This window comes from Myotis myotis, unplaced genomic scaffold (assembly GCF_014108235.1).
Source record: "Myotis myotis isolate mMyoMyo1 unplaced genomic scaffold, mMyoMyo1.p scaffold_m19_p_66, whole genome shotgun sequence".
Taxonomy (NCBI): domain Eukaryota; kingdom Metazoa; phylum Chordata; class Mammalia; order Chiroptera; family Vespertilionidae; genus Myotis; species Myotis myotis.
Window position 1 is genome coordinate 160,673 of NW_023416375.1, and position 19,059 is coordinate 179,731.

The window sequence follows — 19,059 nt, forward strand, 5'->3', positions numbered from 1 at the left end:
GGAGCTCAGAGCCTGAGACTCCCTCCCAATTGAAAAAGACAATTGTGACCTCAGCCACCAGCCCTCTCTGTATGCACCTCTGCACCTTTGTATTTTACTTCCGCACTGCACCTCCTCTGAGTCTCGGTATGCTTTTCTCTTTCCTTCTAGTTGTAGAATTTCCACTCAGCCAGCCTTCCTGTGGTTCTGGATGATGTCAGTTCCGTCTTTTAGTTGTATTTTTGAAGTGGTTGTGCGAGGCAGCAATCTCCGGTATTTACCTGTGCTGCCATCTTGGTTTCTCCTTTTCCTGTTTCTTGAGGTAGTCCTTTATTGCTAAGAAATCCTCTCTTACAACTACTTTGGCTGTGTCCCATAGATTTGGGTTTGATGTGTTTTAATTTTCATTTGTCTCAAAGTATCTTTTTATTTCTGGCTAACCTATTCATTGTTTAATAGCTTGTTACTTAGCCTCACGTGTTAGTGTGTTTTCAGGTTTCTTCTGTAATTAATTCTGGTTTCATATCATTATGGTCAGAGAAGATGCTTGATATTATTTCAATATTATTAAATGTATTGAAATTTGTTTCATGGCATAACACATGGTCTATCCTGGAAAATTTTCCATGTGCACTTAAAAAGAATGTATATTGTGCTGCTTTGGGGTGAAATGTCCTAAAAATATCAATCAAGTCCATGTAGTCTAATGTGTCATGCAACAGCACTGTTTCCTTGTTGATTTTCTGTCTGGATGATCTATTTATTGATGTCAGAGGAGTGTCAAAGTCTCCTACTATTAATGTCTTACTGCCAATCTCTCCCTTTATATCCATCAATATTTGCTTTACATATTTAGGTGTTACTATGTTTGATGTGTAAATGTTTACAAGACTTATATATTGTTGTTAGATTGATTTTTTTAATCATTATAAAAGGTCCTTTTTTCTTGTTATTACATTTATCTTAAAGTCAATTTTTGTCATATTTTGGTATTGCTACCGTAGCTTTTTTTTTCATTTCCATTTGCATGACATAACTTCTTCCATACCTTTACTTTCAGTTTCTGTGTGTCTCAATCTGAAGTGTGTCTCTTATAAGCAGCATATGTATGGGTCCTGTACTTTTATCTATTCAAGTCACCCTTTGTCTTTTGATTGTAGCATTTAGTCTATTTATATATAAGAATTATTGGTAGGTATGTTATCATCATTTTATTAATTGTTTTATGATTGTTTCTATAGTTTTTCAACATTCTGTCCTTATTTTCTTGCTCTCTCCATTTGTATGTCAGTTCCGTCCTTATTCTCTTGCTCTCTCCAATTGTATGCCATTATAAAAAATGAAATGTTTAGATTACTTTTTTATTTCTTGTATATCTATCATGGATTTTTGGTTTGTGGTTACTATGTGCTTTGTGTATATATTTATAGCAGTCTATTTTTAATTGATGGTTACTTAAGTTCAAACATATTCCAAAGTCACTACAATTTTTACTTACCCCTCTACTTTTAAGTTTCTGTCATTATTTTACACTTTTTTGTGTATGTAATTCCTTAATTTATTATTGTAATTACACATGATCTCTCTATTTTTTTCTTTAAACCTTTATATTAGCTATATAGTTGGTTGGTATACTGCTTTTACTGTTTGCCCTTGTCAATGAGCATTTCCCCGCCCCCTCCCATATTTTTTTATTAGCTTTTTATAAATTTTTATATTTTCTTCCCAAAGAAGACCCTTTAACATTTCTTGTAATACTGGTTTGGTGGTGATAAATTTTTTTAGCTTTTTTATGTCTGGGAAACTATTCCCCCTTTCATTTTAAATTATGACCTTGCTGGCTAGAGTAGTCTTGGTTGTAGATCATTGCTTCTCATCACTTTGAATATTTTGAGCCAATCCCTTCTGGCCTGAAATGGTTCTGTTGAGAAATAAGCTGCCAGCCTTCTGGGAGATCCCTGGTAATGAACTAATAGTCTTTCTCTTATAACTTACAAGAATCTGTACTTGTCTTTAACCTTTGGCATTTTTATTATATGTATCTTGGTTCTGGGGCCTCTTGGGAGTGACTCTGATGCAGGTCAATGTCAAGCACTGCTTGTGAACAGGCCTGTGCTACCTGTTTGAAGATATAAAGGGACCCACAACTTGTGGCTGCCTCTGCTAAGCCTGAGTGCATGCGGGAGAGGCCAGGCTGTGTACTAAAGCTGGCTCCCACCAGCACTGGACCTAAGATCAGGTCAACAAAAGGCCCTTTATTTCCATTGCTTTTCTGAGAGTGTGAAAGGGAGGGAAGCAGTGATGGAGGCAGAGGGAAGGACACACACACCCCAACTGGGAGCAGGGAGCGAACCTAAAACCCTAGTACAGCCCTTGTTCGGGAATCAAACCTATGATCCTTTGGTGTGTAGATCAATGCTTTAACCACGAAACACACCTGCCAGGGTAGAGACTTCCATCTTTAGTACTCTTACCATTTTTTTGAGATGACTGACAGTTCCTAAGGTCATCACACAGGCTAACTGAGTGTCTTTTCTTTCCACAGTGATGGACACAGCAGACTCAACCTCTGATGAGCCCCTTCTGAGAGGCAAAAGGAGGCAAGATCTCCAAGAGGTGCTGAGAGAAGTAGGACTGCCAGTTGAGTACTGGCTGCCAAAGCTGCAGGAACAGCTTGGTGTGACCTGTGCAGAAGCCTTACAACACATAGAAGAAGAAGACCTGCAGAAGCTGAAATCCCAGGCACAATATCCCTGGGAGAAAAGGGCTCTGGAGAAGCTACTTAACTCAAATAGCCTTTCAAAGTTACAGGAGTCTCAGGTGAAAATAACAGAGGAAGAACAGAAAACGTCAGAACAGGCACTAAAGGAGATAAGAGACTTGCAATCAGAAGGGAGGGAAGGACAAGAAGAGGCAGGGAGGAAAAAAGAGGCAGAGCTGAGGCAAGCAATGGAGATTCCCAAAGAATACTGGCCACACCCTGAGAAATCCTTAAGAGAAGTGATGGAACACAGGCAAGGACAACTCAATGTCATGGAGGGCACACTGTCTGAGAGGCAAAACCTCCCAGGTAGAGATCTGGTGAGATGGGCATCTGGAGGGCTGGCCCTGCAGGGAATTTACAAAAAGAGCTCCCATGAGAGTTTTCTAGAGACTATAGAAGAGCTAATCAGTGTCCCCAAGACGTTCTTACTATTTGGCCCTCAGCAGAGCATTCAGATGGTAACCAGGGAATTTACATCTTCTCAAGAAGAATCCAAGTTCACCCAGATGACAGAGAAGCTGGGCTTCAGTGTCACTGTTTCTGCCAACAGCAGACGGGGATTTAGCCTGGAAGCTGGTGCGGACTACAGCAAACATTCAGAAACCAAGGAAATCCAACAATCACGTTCTGAGACCTCCTATTTCTGCTCTATCAAGTTCAGCTATGTCCCACTTGCCTCCTGCCACTTTCCCATGGATCAGCTCCAGTTCTCCAAGGCTGCTCTCCAGGAACTGAAATGCATTGAAGACCTTCTGTGTCAGCCTGCAGATCCAGACAGATTCCCCTTGCTGAGGCGCAGGACTGAAGCTTTCTTCCACAGGTTTGGCTCTCATGCCAACCAGGGCCCTCTGCACCTGGGAGGAATCTACTGGTGGAAAGCCATATCAGAGGGTTTCCGAAGTGAGCAGCTAGAGGAAGTAAAACAGCAGTCAGCAGAGGCCCTGAATGGTTACATAAGGGGCAGCTACAGTGTCCTTGCATTGAAAGGTGCTACAGGTGTGGATGGGTCGTACTCTAGTTCAAAAACTAACACCAAAAGCACAACATCTCAAAAACTCCAAACTGATGTCCAATTATCTGTGGCCCAGACAGGTGGCCCACCAGAAGCAAATGGCTTTCTCCAATGGAAAGCTGGCCTAGTTGCCAGTAATCAAACCTGGAGTGTCATTGACCGGGGCCTGCAGCTGGTGCCCGTTTGGGACATCATCCTCTCCAACCACAGAAATGATTTTAAGGATCCATTTCAGGTAGCTAGCTTACTGAAGGATAGCTACACTGCTCTGACTGGCCTCACTGCCCAGATCCAGGATGGAGAAGAATTACTGAGAATTGAGAAGGAGGCTAGGGTTTTCCTAGAGGATGTGAAATCCTGGGAGGTATCTGATCCTGAAGAGCAGCTTCAAAAACTGATAAATTTCATGCAAATGTTGATTCAAAAAATAAAAAGTTATGACACTTGGGTTAACATATGCCTTACAGATGAGGGTCTGCAGAATTTTCTGATAAACACTGTTAACTTTTGCAAAAAGTATTCCATCTATGCAACTAAGTTTATTAAATGTCAGTTGCGCCACCTATTGGATCCTCACATCTACAGAGTGAATAAATTCCCTCAGGCTCATTCCATCATGCAGTGGGTCTTCCAGCCAGAGGCAGAAGAAGAGCACATCAACATCTCCCAATTTTCTGAATTAATTAAAATATTAAAGAAAACTAACAATGCCCTCAGGGAAGTGATGGCCAAATCTGAGTCTGCAGAAACAGTGGGAAAAGCTCAAAAAAAGGCCACTTGTGAGGTCACTTTGTCTCTTGGCTGCTTCTTGAATTACCTCCGAAAAACAGAGCAGCCAGACACACAGTTCTTGCTACTTTCCATTGCAGCTGGTTCAGGGTATCATGTGGTACACAATAAGTTTCAGCATCTCCTAGGGTGTGAGGAGTTAGACTTCCTACTGGATGAAATGCAAACTGCCCAAGATAAATACCAGGAGCTCAAAAATATTTGCACCTACAGAGCTCAGGCATTCCTGGTGCTCACAGGTCTGACAGCTACTGTTGGAGTCGCAGCTATATCTCCAGAGGAAAAAACACAACGCTTGGCATTACTAAGGCATCTCCTGGGCCAATCTTTGTCAAAAGAAGTTGTCCATGTCCTCTCCAAACCTGGAGCAGATCAGGATTGGGAAAACCTAGAGAGAAACTTGAGGTTGCTCATTGATGGTAATTATGAAGCCACCATCTCTTCATTGCAAATGGATGAAATAAGAAAAAACTTACGAAGTATTTTCTATGAAAGGAAAGAACCTAATGAACCACAAGATAATGTTAATATCAAAGGGGAAATCATTAAAGATACAGCGTTCCTAGATTTACTCCAGCATCTAGGCTTAGATCATTTCTACCCAAAAAGGATGAGTAGAACTAACTTCCATGTAATCAACAAGACTTCTGTGTACAACAGAAAGCCCAGATCTGAAAGGGAGCTTCCCCTATATTTCCTTCAGAAGCTACAAGTGCTGGATTATGGGCTGAGATATCTGGTCTTCAGAAATGATGAAAACACACAGAATCAAGTCTATCCAAGTGCCTCAAATCAGGAAAATGAGGCTTTTGACCCATATGAAGACTTGTTTGAAGACAGTGATACTAATCCTTCAGATAATATTCCTTCAGATACTAATCCTAGGCCCCATATTCACCCTATGGATATTCAAATGGCAATTCTTCACTGTGCAGATGATTTTGCCAGACAGTATATTTTGTCCAGACTTTCCATTTGCCAGTTTGCACTCCCTCTTCTCATACCTAATCCCTGCAGTTCTCAAATTGAATTCTCTCTCTGGTCTCTCAGTCAAATTAGAAGGAGCTGGCAGGAAGCAAGGAAATCACCAAGAGAGGAGAAGATCAATTACAAGAATAAGCAGATGTGTCATGTGTCTACCCCCATTGTGTCCTTTATAAGAGTTGGAAATGGCTTCTCAGCTTCCAAATCTCAGATCATGAACTATCTCCTGAGTAAACGTAAACATGATGTCTTTTTCCACCGACATTGCAGAGGGAGCACCAAAGACTGTCTCTTGATGGGGGGAGTGGTGGAAATCTGCTGGTTCTGTCCTGGGGAGGAAGATGAGAACAGATTTGACAACTGTGTGACCTTCACCAATCTCCATGGAGATGCAAAGGAACATAAGAAGCAACTCATCTTCCTGCAGGAGATTTCTTCTCTCATTGTCATCCTCATGTCAACTTCTGACGACAATGAAGAAAACCGAAAAATTGTCCGTGATCTAAGTCAGTCACAAATACCTTTGATTTGTTTACTTGATAATAAAGAAAAAAACATGAGCAATAATTCTAAACAAAAAGTGATAATTGGTCTCAGGAACAGAAATGAAGCAGAGTTAACAGAGGAGCTTGTTACTAAAATCAGACGTTTGCTGGAGCTCTCAGACACTGCTCTCAGCTTAGAGAAATGTGCCCCAATTGCTCGCAAGCAAGGATTCCTTATTGATGAAGACCAGAGAGACTGCAAGGAAGCCAAAGAAAAGGCAGAGGTCCTAATAGCTCTACTGAGAGAACTGAATATATCTCATGTGAAGGAACACTTTCTGCCCCTTCAGGGACACCTATGGCAACGTTGGTGCAAAAAGGACAAAGAACTCTATCATCTAAGAGAAAAAGGGAGTCGAAGCATTGAACAACGTAAGAGTGAGATTGAGACAGAAAAACAAAGAATACGGAATCAACAGTTGTCCAGAGCCTTTCCTCTCAATGTCTTGATGCATTCTGTCCTTGAAATTCTCCAAAATCATTCAGAAACTCAAATCGCACACTACTTTTTGCAATGGCTGAGTGTGTTTTTGGACAACCTGACTGCAGGACACTTGGAAAAACTGAATGAAAAGAAAAACCATTTGTGGTCACAGATACAAACTGAAAAGCAAAAGGAACCAAAGGGCACTGACCTCCAACGCTGGCAAAAAGAGATAGAAGCTATCTCCACAGAGATTAGTGACTGTACATTGGGAATTGAGCAACTTCTCAGAGAGGTTGGCCAGATCTATGAAGCTCTGGAAGAAGTTTCCCCCACTAAAAATACCCTTTATCTCTCCCTTCCCCAGATCGCTGCAGATCTGATGATATCTGGTGCTCCCATTGAGCTGATGGATGGGGATGCTTCATATGTGCCTCTAAAGTGGGTGGCAGCTGTTTTTGACAAGGTCTCTGAGAAACTTGGAAACAAACGGCTCTTTGTTCTCTCTGTCCTTGGCCTACGGAGCTCAGGGAAGTCCACTCTGCTGAATGCACTTTTTGGGCTGCAGTTCACGGTCAGTGCTGGGAGGTGTACCCGGGGGGCCTACATGCAGCTCCTAAAGGTCGAGGACACTTTCTCAGAGAAACTGGGCTTTGACTTTGTGCTTGTTGTGGACACAGAAGGTCTTTGGGCCCCAGAACTCAGCCACAAATCCAAAAATCGTGACAATGAGTTGGCAACCTTTGTCATTGGACTTGGAAACTTGACTCTGATCAATATTTTTGGGGAAAATCCATCAGAAATGCAAGATATTCTACAAATAGTGGTTCAGGCATTTATGAGGATGAAACAAGTAAAAATCTCCCCAAGTTGCCTTTTTGTCCATCAGAATGTGGGGGAAGTGCCAGCTAAAGACCAAACTATGGAAGGAAGGAGGCGGTTAGAGCAGAGACTAGATGAAATGGCAGCAACAGCAGCTGAGCAAGAACAGTGCTCAGATGTAACCCGCTTTGGTGATGTCATTAAATTTGATGTCAATACTGATGTCTACTACTTTGCTCACCTCTGGGATGGCAATCCCCCAATGGCCCCTCCCAATCCTCGCTACAGCCACAATGTCCAGGATCTGAAAAGCAGAATTCTTATGGCTGCCAAACAGGAGTCTAGGGGAAGCATCATGAAGATCTCAGATATGAAATTGCGAGTTCAAGATCTGTGGAGAGCCCTAGTGAATGAGAACTTTATTTTCAGTTTCAGGAACACCCAAGAGGTTATGGCCATGAGCAAATTGGAAACCATGTATAACTCCTGGACCTGGGAGCTGAGGAGTCACGTGCTAGGCTTGCAGAACCAGGTCATCAACCAGATAAAGAATGGGAAAATCCAGGAACTGACAATAAGCACACTTGAGGATCCAGTTACAGAAAAATATAAAGCCATCCAGCAAGAACTGGAAAAATATTTTAATGAAGATCCAGAGCGTGAGATAATGATTCAGTGGAAAGCAAGTTTTGAAAATAAATTAATAAATCTTAAAGAGGCACTTATTTTAGAGAGCAAAAGTAAAGCCGAGGGACATATTAGTCACAAAAAGAATCAAGAAATACTAGATAACAAAAAGTCAGTTTATGAAAAGGAATTATTGGAAAAAAGCCGAAAATTGGCTTTAACTGTAAAGGACAAAGAACTGAGTGAGGAAGAGCTGCATGTCAAATTCAATCAACTTTGGGAAAAATGGATCTATGATGTGTCCTCAACTGTCCCTCCAGTCATAGAGCCTAACATTGACGTGGATTCTGAAAGCATCTTTTTGGAGTATTTTAAAAAGGAGACAGACGTGTTGCATATACTGATGAAAAAGTCTAGAAAGGAGTTTAAAATCAATTATGAAAAACATGTCAAAATGAGCAAAAGTTTCTACGTATTTACAAAGTACTTAGAAGAACATGATAAAGAGTCCATAAATAGGACTACTGACTGCATTCTTTCAAGATACACTGAAACTATTAAAAACCTCCAAAGGCAACAGCGTGATTACAATATAAGTTATTTCTATGAAATCCTGAGAATAATAGAAGAGGGTGTGAAATCTGCACCCACTGAAGAAAGATACACATTTACAAGTAAGTACAAAATGGACTTATCTTTGTGTTTATTCCAAAGAGCATCTGAGAATTTTGAGGAGATGCATGAGACATTCAAAAGAGCAAATGATCCTGTACGTTATTTGGAAAGCAAGAAAGATGATTTCTTTACGAGTTTTAAGATCTCTTGTCAAGGAGCAACCTCAATCAAAACGTCTGTTGAATTTTTGTTGGAAAAACTCACTCCTGCCGTCTCCGACACAATTTGGGAAAAAATGGCCCATAAAATTGCTGGGGACATGCGAGCTACCTGCCCAGAATTCAATGGAAACAGGGCTAACCTGGAGAAACACGTTCTTCTCTCCCTGGCAGAAAATGAAAATTTTGATGATTACTGGGAGTACATTCATAATCCCAAATCATTTTTTAGGAATTATATTCAAAGACATATTGAAAGATATTGTTCAGAACAAAGAAGTAATAAAATAAAGACTTTTTTAAAAATAACTGTAGGTGACATCAAGAATGCCATCCTCTCAGCTATTCATGAACCCACAGCTATAGCCAAAGATAAAAGCAGCACTATGTCTGGGTGGTTGGATTTGTTCTGTGATCAGTTGGGGGGTAACTTGAGCTTTCCACGAAAAGACTTGGTAAGCATTGAACACCAGGAGCTTAAAGATATTGAGTTTCTCAAAAAATCCATCAGTGTAGCTTTGGATCCCACAATGATCACAGTAGAACAAGAATGCTTGAGCAAGCCTGAAGAAGGAATGGTTTCTGACATTCAGAAAATGCTCTCTGAGCATCTCTGTGGCTGCTGGAAACAGTGTCCTTTCTGTGGAGCAATCTGTACAAACACAATCCCTAACCATGATGGAGACCACAGTGTTCCCTTCCACCGTCCTCTGGCTATCCGAGGATACAGATGGATTAACACAGACCACTTTATCATTGACTACTGTACTAGTATGGTAGCAAGTGATTGGTCTTTTAGTTTGAAGGATGGTCATGAAACCCCTTATAAGACCTATCGACATGCAGGAGGGGAATATGCCACATGGAGCATCACCCCAGACACATCCACCCAGACATACTGGAAATGGTTTGTCTGTCACTTCAGAAAGGAGCTAGAAGGAAAATATCAGAAAAAATTTACAGGTAGGGGTGAAATCCCTCATGAATGGACCAACATCAAAAAGCAAAGTGTGCTTGATGACTTGAAAAAGCAATAATACTCAATGCCCACAAAAGAGTACCAGAATCTAAACAACAGTCATAGTACCTGAACAATCCGAAAATACCTCCTTTTCACAATGAGAAACTTTTTATTTCCATTTTCAAATGAGACGGCTAAATATAAATCAATTAATATTTCAAGAATTTAAGACATAAAAGATCTAACAGACCTTTAAACTTCAGAGGGAAGGTAGGGGAGGGACGGGTGTGGGTGGGGGCAGTGGATAATAGATCAACCAAAGGACATGTATGAGTGCATATAAGCGTAACCAATGGACACAAACACTTGGGGGGGCGGGGTGGAGAGGTGAGGGCATGTGCTTGGGGGTGTGGGAGGCTGGGGACTGTTCAATGAGGGAAAAAGGAGACATATGTAATCGCATCTAATAAAAGAGAAACATCGTAATTAGCGTACGACCGCTACCCTTCCCATTGGCTAATCAGGGCGATATGCAAATTAACTGCCAGCCAAGATGGCGGCCGGCAGCCAGGCAGCTAAAACTAACATGAGGCTTGCTTGCTTCAGTGGCGGAGGAAACCAACGTTCCTCGCTTGTTGGGGGCCAGATGTAAGCTGGCAAGGTCCTTGCACATGAAGGGGCTAGCAAGGCTGGGACCCTTACCCACACAGTTTTCCCAGACTTGTTTGGATGGCGATTATCAGTAGAATGAGAGCAACATTTGTAGAATGAGAACAGCCTTTCATAGCTTACCAAGAAATCTGTAACTATTTACTGAGATATGCTGTACTGAGAACTTGTTCTTCTGCTGTGTCTCTCCCTTAGAGATTAAGAGGAACAAAGAATACATTCCTCTTGACAGACCTCCTATTCAGTGTGTTGTGTATAAATAGGATTGTATAGCTAATAAACTCGCTTCAGTTCATTGAGAGAACTGGGGTCCCCCCGACCCCGCTTTCCTGTCTTTCTTTCTTTTCTCAATTCCCACCTCCCTGCCTCAGCCCAGCTCAACCCTGTGAGGCTGGCCCTGACACTCGCCTGCCTTGCTGGCCTCTGAGCCTGCAGTTTGAAACATTGTAACAAATACAGAAGCTAAACAAAACCCCAGAAACCGGCTTTCAGCGAGCCGGGATCCCAGAGCTGGAGTTATACATTGTTTTGATTATAGAATACAAACAAATCAAATACCTGTTTTCAGCAGCAGAGGCCTCAGAGCTGGAGCCAGAGATAAAGCTGGCCCAGAATAAAAAAAGAAAAGAAAAAAGGGAGCTGTTGGGAGCTTCAGCCCTCAGCCCCTCACCCAGACTGGTCAGGCACCCCAGTGGGGAACCCCACCCTGAAGGGTGTGTGACCAGCTGCAAACAGCCATCATCCTCTCACCCAGGCTGGCCAGGCACCCCAGTGGGGACCCCCACCCTGATCCAGGATACCCTTCAGGGCAAACCAGCCCACCCCACCCATGCACCAGGCCTCTATCCTATATAGTAAAAGGGTAATATGCCTCCCAGCACCGGGATCAGTGGAGCCGAGAGGCCTCCTGGAACCAGGATCAGTGTGACAGGGGGCAGCGCCCAAACCCCCTGATCGCCCTGCAGCTCTGTGTGTGTCAGGGGGCGGGGCCACAACCTCCCTATCCACCCTGCTCTGTTCATGACAGGGGAAGGCGCCCCAACGTCCTGATCAGCCCTGCTCTGTGCCTGATAGGGGGGAGCTCCCCAACCCCCGATCGCCCTGCGGCACTGTGTGTGACAGGGTGTGGTGCCCCAACCCCCTGATCAGCCCTGCTCTGTGTGTGACAAGGTGCGGCGCCCCAACCCCCCCCCCCCCCCACATGGGCCCTGCTCTGTGTGTGACAGGGTAGAGCCATATCCTCCCCATCGGCCCTGCCCTGAGTGTGAGAGTGGCGGCACCCCAACCCCCTGATCAGCCCTGCTCTTTGGGTGATAGAGTGCGGCGCCCCAACCCCCTGATCCGCCCTGCTCTGTGTGTGACAGGGGGTGGTGCCCCAACTCCCCTATTGGCCCTACTCTGTGAGTGACGGGGGGAGCTCCCCAACCCCCTGATGGGCCCTGCTCTGTGTGTGACAGGGTATGGAGCCCCAACCCCCCTGATGGGCCCTGCTCTGTGCGTGATGGGGGTGGCGCCGCAACCTCCCCATCGACCCTGCCTTGAGTGTGACAGGGGGTGGTGCCCCGATCCCCCAATCGGCCCTACCCTGAGCGTGACTGAGGGTGGCATCGCAACCTCCCAATCCGCCCTGCTCTGTGCATGACAGGGGGTGGCGCCCCAACTCCCCAATCGGCCCTGCTCTGAGCCCGACCAGGGGCTGCACCTAGGGATTGGGCCTGCCCTCTGCCACCCGGGAGCAGGCCTAAGCCAGCAGGTCGTTATCTCCCGAGCGGTCCCAGACTGGGAGAGGGCACAGGCCAGGCTGAGTGGCCCCCTTTCCCCCCGAGTGCACAAATTTTTGTGCACCGGGCCTCTAGTACTATATATAATACTTTAAACAATAAAGAATTTAAGTTTTCCTGTTAAAGGGACTTCCTTTCTCTTTATCTCAGTTCCTTCTGGTTGAAAAACAAATTGCTAAAGTATATCAACATACAATAAAAATCTAACAATATCTATTTAAAATTCCTACTTCATATTTTAAACTATTATTCCAAATGCTTTTCATTTTTAAATGTATAATGTTTTATAAAGTCCCAGACAAAGTTTTTTTCATAGAGGGAAATCAAAAACATTTTACATAGTTACAAATTTCTATAGATTAACTATATGAACATTTCAAATGCATATACAGTTCTTGGCTGGATGCTACAAATTGCCTCTGAAATCTTGGGGAAAAAGTTACTAACCCTTGAATGGAAAAACATTGATGGAAAGATGAATCCCAAGCATAGTGATATATCGACATATTGTGTTCTGGGAAATAATAACATAGACTTGACAGAACCTGTATCAATTCAGGAAACATTATTAAGCAAATATAGAAAATTAAAATTAAATTATTGTTTGTCTCATGGAAATATCACCCTCATCTTCTCTGGCACCTTGGCAGTTCCCCATGCCACGCTTAAATAAAACATAAAGGTTCATAAGAGCTTAGGTATTCAAAGCCTGGTATTTGTAAAAGCTTAAAAAGACCTGGCTTTTGGAATAAGGTGTAAGAGCAGGTTAGAAGGGCCACTTTAATCAAGGCTGTCAACAAGGGTTAGATTTCATTATGCCATTAATAATCTTAAAAACTATACCTTTAAGAATAAAATACCGAAGAATATGTAGTTTTTAGATTCTGATTATTTCAATAAGATAGTCTTTTATATACTAAAATGTAAGGAAATGCTTATCTCCAAAATAGGCACCTTTGTGACTTTTCACACTGTGAGTCACAGGATTATGATCAGAATACAAATGAAAAACTCTCTGATGATAACCAAGAATCTGAGAGAGGAAAGAAATCACCAGTCTGCAAACCTGCACCTTCTGCAACAATGACTTATGCTAGGTTCTCAAAGCTAATGACTTAAAGTAATCTTGATACAAAGAAAATGTCTTCATGTTGGATATTAAGAGGATCCAAGTCTTCCCTTTACAGGCACACTCTCTATCCCTCCATAGCCAGTGGAAACAGACAATGAACAGCAGTCAAAAACTTGCATCTCCAGAGCTGGGAGACAGTGCTGATTCCACTTTGAATCCCCAAAGAGCTTCAAGCATACTCTCAGTTTGAGGTCAAATGACCCATGTCTGCAAAAGAAATCCTTGAACAGAAATTTATAAAGGAAACAGGTGTCCTAGAGCAGTATAGTTTCCCTTTTGTTCTCTGGAAAATAGTCTCAGTAAGAGTTGGAAGGACCTCCTCATATGATCATATTCAAATGGTGACAGAAACAGAACCCCTTGCATAGCCTGGAGCATGGCTCTCACAAGACAGCTCCCCCTAAAACTGCAATGTTCAGTTAACATTTGCTGAATGCTTTTGTTATTTGTTTAATGAATCTAGAACGGCCTTTAAGAGGTATCATGTGCCATACATTAACTGATTTTCAATCTAAAATTGTTGTCTATAAATAAAAATCATCTTTGATAAATTCCTCAGACATTTAAGTAGTGTGATTATTAAATAAGATTTAGTCCAGGGCCTGTGCCTCTGAGGCAGATTGGTCACCATGTGTCTCCAACTCATGCCTGAGTTGCAATCCATCACCTCTCAAAACCTCTGTCACACACACTTAAGGAGACTCCCAGCTTGCCTCTGTTCTGCATGGAACCACCTGGTCTTCGTGTAGTAAAATGCTAGGTGATGCTGCCACCAAGGATTTCCCTGTAAGGATGAGCCACATACCTGACCCAGACCACTGTGATGGGGGCACAAGGTGGTGAGCAGGGCCTTTGTAAAAGCCCGGAAGCAAAAGTGAGCAGCCAGCTGGGCAGCAGCTAATGCCCCAGAACATGCCTGACCCCAGTCTGCAGCCCCTCTAACCTCTCCAGACAGCCACCAGGCTGCACAGCAGATTGTCAATGTCCTCAAGCTGAACCCTGAGGAGATACAAAAGAACTAGAAGCACCTATTCAAGGTGAACACTAAATCTGTGGGCAGCTCCTTCTACCTGTAGTCAAAAATGGTCCCAGCAAAGGTGCCCAGCCAGGAGGAGGTTTCAGTCTAGGCCCAGGAGGGCAAAGAGAGAGAGAGAAGAGGCCCAAAATGTGACCACTTGGCTCCCACCCCACTCTTCCTGCCACCTCCAATTTGTAACTAGATAAATGTTTTACACACACAGACACACACACACAGACACACACACACGAGATTCAGAGGCTGTGCTGCTGTGCTGAAAAGATTTAAAAAAAACTGACATGAAATAAATGGAAACAGAGGAAAGAGTAGGTAGGAACTGGGTTTTCTGCCTTCAAAGAGCGATCAAGATTAAGGTGATTTCAATATCATTGGTTTGGGGTCACTGAGGGAGAAGCTCTCAAAACCAGTGGAGTAGGAGGAATGGAGTCAGTAGGAAGGAGAATCACAGCATCTCCATGAGTAGGAGGCACTGGGTCCAGGTGTAGCTCACAGGATTAGAGGCGGTCAGACTTGCAGGTCAGTAGAGACAAGGTCAATGGATTGGGACTCTAAAAAGTCATTGAGAGAAGGGGACATAACAGGAATTGTGGTTACCACATACAGAGATTTGGGGGATTTCCAAAGTATGTTAAACAAAAGATCCCAAGTGCAGTGGAAAAGAAGGAATCAGAAGGCCTTTAGATAGGGGCAAGAAGGGTGATAGATTCTAAGACAAAATCAAACATCATGAATAAGATGTAAGTTTCTTGCCCTGATCGGTTAGGCTCAGTGGATGGAGCATTGGCTTGGGGACTGAGGGGTCACGGGTTCGATTCCAGTAAAGGGCATGTGCCTTGGTTGCAGGCACATCCCCAGTAGGGGGTGTGCAGGAGGCAGCTACTCGATGCTTCTCTCTCATTGATGTTTCTAACTTTCTATCCCTCTCCTTTCCTCTCTGTAAAAAAATCAATAAAATATATATATATATATATTTTTAAAAAGATGTAAGTTTCTTAAAGGAAGATGAAAACTTGCATTGCTGTGTTTTTATTTTTTCCAAAAACACCTTTAATTTCATCTTCAAATAACTCTTCTCTTTTTTCCATAATAAACATGATTAATTGACAAATTACACCTATACATTGCCTCTTCAAAGCATTCCCCTTTAATGAGAAATTTAGCTTCATATAATCCAGACATAGAAAGGTGTGTTATTGTTTTTTTCTAGAGAGAGGAAGGGAGAGGGATAGAGGAATAGAACATGGACGAGAGGGAACCATCATTAATCAGCTGCCTCCTGCACATTCCCTACTGCACATGCCCACAACTCTGGCATGTGCCATGACTGGTAATTGAACAGGCAACCTCTTGGCTCATGGGTCGATGCTTAATCACTGAGCCGCCCATTCTGGGCTTGAAAGGTTTAAAAATATAAATTTTGTTGTCATTATAAGACAAAACAGAAATTAGCATAAATTAAGGGAATCCATTCAGATTTTTCTTCTCCAGGAACCAGTATTGTTATACTATTTCCATTCAGCAAAATCTGGTCTGATTTAGTAATCCTTCTTCCTTCTGGAGTGACTTCATTAGAGGCAGCAGCTGCAATGGGTTAGTGGTAGCCTAACTAAAAGTGGTCTGCCTGCCCTGAGAAGTTTTGAAGTAGATCTCTCTCTCTCTCTCTCTCTCTCTCTCTCTCTCTCTCTCTCTCTCTCTCTCTCCCAGAGGATAAAAATATGAGAAAGTCCAGGGAATGGGTGTGTTATGGATTAAATGTTTGTGTCCCTACAATAATCAGAGTGAGATGAGTTCAGTAGGGCTGCGCTCTCATAATGGGATCAAGTGCCCAAGGGAAGACCATGAAAGCTCACAGCAAGAAGGTAGCCATCTGCAAGCCAGGAAGAAAGCCCTCATCAGGAACTGAATCAGCAGCATCTTGATCTTAGATGCTCCAAAGCTATGAGAAATAAGTTTCTATTGTCTAAGCACCCAGTCTATGGTATTATGTTATGGCAGCCTGAGCTGACTACAACACGGTGTGTTTAAAGATGACCCCCTTAAGTTTGGTATGCTCTTGCATTGGACTATGTGGAAAGACATATGAAACATACCATTTTCCCCATTCCCTCAAAATTGCAATTCTCTTTAATCATTCTAGCCCTTCACTAAGGTCTCAGAAAGCCATTCAACCATTTAAAGTAGTGCTGTGCTACGTAAGTGGATAAGGAATAAAGGAAAACTTGTATACTATCACTGACACTGTCATGATAATTACTAATCTGCTGTCTTTGCAGTAGTAGTAGTGCCTGAGAAACCTTGGGCATGTAATTTAATCTCTCTCTACTCAAGTGCCCTGTCTCTCAAATAGTACATTTCTCATGCTATTGTTGGGGAAAATAAATGAATTGCTATATGGAAGCATTTAGTGCCATATACTGAGTATGTATACTCTAAGTTATTATGTTATACATCCTCTCCCAACTTCCTTATTCCTTTGCTTTTGAGTAACATTTCATTATAACCACACTGATAGGCTAAGATAGTCTCATCTGGGCTTCACTGGCAGGAATATTCAACGAGGTCTTTTTGGCAAATCACAGTTAAGAACAAAATAAATGTGATTTTAACTTATAGCTCAAAATGCATCTCAAGATATTGAGGCCCTTGGTTCTTCATCAGTAGTCACAGCTATTTCAAACACTAATTAATCAATCAAAGATGTACAAATGTTACTATCACAATTCTTTAGCAGTATAGAAGAATATGTCTTAGGTTCCTCCGAAGCAGGCCTAAGACTTAGATTCACAAGGGATTTATTAGAAAAGTTATTCCAGTAAACATTAAAAAGAGGAAGCAGCCAGAGAAGCATCGATCAGACCGTCAAATCTCAGAGGGAAGGTAACGAAGGGTGGGGGTAATGGGGAGACATAAACCAAAGGACTTGTATGTTTCTATATAAGCCACCCAAAGGATACAGACAACAGGGGGATGAGGACATGAGTGGGGGAGGGGGAATGGGGACAATGGGGCAATAAGAACACATATGTAATACCTCAATCAATAACAAAATTTAAAAAAAATAAAAAGAGGAAGCAAGAAGGCAAAGGTAATTTAAAGTGAGGGAATAAGTTAGTAGGTATAAGCCAAGTTTTGTAAGTTAGGGCAAGCCAGCTTGCAGTTGTGGTGAAGAACACAAATTTGAAACTTAGACTACTTGCATAGAGCTTCCACCATTTACCTACTGTACGACCTCAGGTTGGTTACTTAATCTCTCTCTCCTTCATTTTTTTCTCTATAAAATGATGCCACCTCATAAAAGTGTAGCGATTACTTGAGATAATCATATATATATGCCTGGCATAAAGTATGTGTTCTAATATGTTAGAGAGTGCTAGGAGTAGCAGCAACAGCAGCAGAAAAAGTCTTATTAATAGAAGAAATTCTAATAATTATTAACATTATTATTGCTACTATATTGAAAGGTAGTTATGCCTGTACCACATTCTCAACTGTAAGCTCTTAAAGAAGAGGGTCCAAGTCTTGTTCATCTCTATATACAAGTATCTAGAATGGTATTTACCCAGTGCAGGTGATGAATAATGGTTATGGAATACAATTGGCAGGACAGGTTTACTACATATTGGAGGTGGAAGTGGTGATAGTTGAAAAGAAAAAAAAAAGAATCAAAGGTGGTTCTGATATTTCAAGTAGATAATGCAGCTGATGTTAACTAAATAGAAGTTACCAATGGCCTCTACTTTACTAAATCCATTTTTTTCTTCTCCATCATCTTGCTTGCCCTGTCAGCATCATGTTATCACTCTCTACTCCCTGAAACACTTTCTTCACTCGGATTTGAGAGTAGTAAATTCTTGCTTTACTTCCTATTTCACTCTGCTTTACTGGTCCTTCCTCTTCTATTAGAACTCCCTCTCAATACTAGCATACTTAACGGGCTCAAGCAGTAAGGGGCAGCCTGGACCCATTTTGTATCCAGTTTCACTACCAGTATCATTTACCACTCTCTCCTCCCTGACACACTTTCTTCACTTGGAATTGAGAATACTGCACTCTTGCTTTTCCTCCTACACCTGTAGGTTCTTCCCCTTCTATTAGAACTCTCAATGCTATCATCCTCCAAAGGCCCAATCTTTGGACTTCCTTCTATATCTAGACTCTCTCTTCATGTGTCTTCAGTCCCCATGGCATTAAATAGCACCTACATATTGACCCCTAATACATGTCTCACCCACACCTCTGTCCAACTATCAAACACATTCCTACTTAACACCTCTACTTGGATGTCTTAAATCTTCAAGCTTGACATGCTCAAAACTGGATTCTAAATATATCTTTACCCAAAGCCTGCTCTACTGACAGCCTTCCTCATCTAAGTAAAAGTAAATCCACTATTTCAATCCATTCTTTGGCTCTTATGGAGTTACTAGAGGCTCAGCGTGCAAAATTGCGCAAGACCCAGACCCATACTGCTGGTGGGACCCCAGATCCACCATGCGTGAGCTCACTGGGCGAAAAGTCACACTATGCGAGCCGCAAGCCCTGCCCTCCCCTGCCACTGTGAGCAGCGAGTGAGTGGGCTAGGGGGAGGGACCAAGACGTGCTCTATCCACCTCCTGGTGACCGTTGTTTGGTCATGCCGGCATTCCAGCATTATGGCTACAAGCCTTTTATTACATAGACTAGAGGCCCGGTGCACAA

The 19,059-nt window shown here is 42.5% G+C and overlaps 1 protein-coding gene across 1 annotated transcript; it reads left to right on the forward strand.

The window, feature by feature from the left end:
• Positions 1-2,526: 2,526 nt before the first annotated feature.
• On the forward strand, positions 2,527-9,816 carry LOC118659671 (interferon-induced very large GTPase 1-like). Its single transcript, XM_036315921.1, has one exon. It carries the CDS (start codon positions 2,527-2,529, stop codon positions 9,814-9,816), a length of 7,290 nt encoding a protein of 2,429 aa, XP_036171814.1.
• The last annotated feature ends 9,243 nt before the right edge of the window (positions 9,817-19,059 follow it).

Coding starts and splice junctions, on each gene's coding strand:
- LOC118659671 (XM_036315921.1), top strand. CDS start 2,527: ATGGACACAGCAGACTCAACCTCTGATGAGCCCCTTCTGAGAGGCAAA.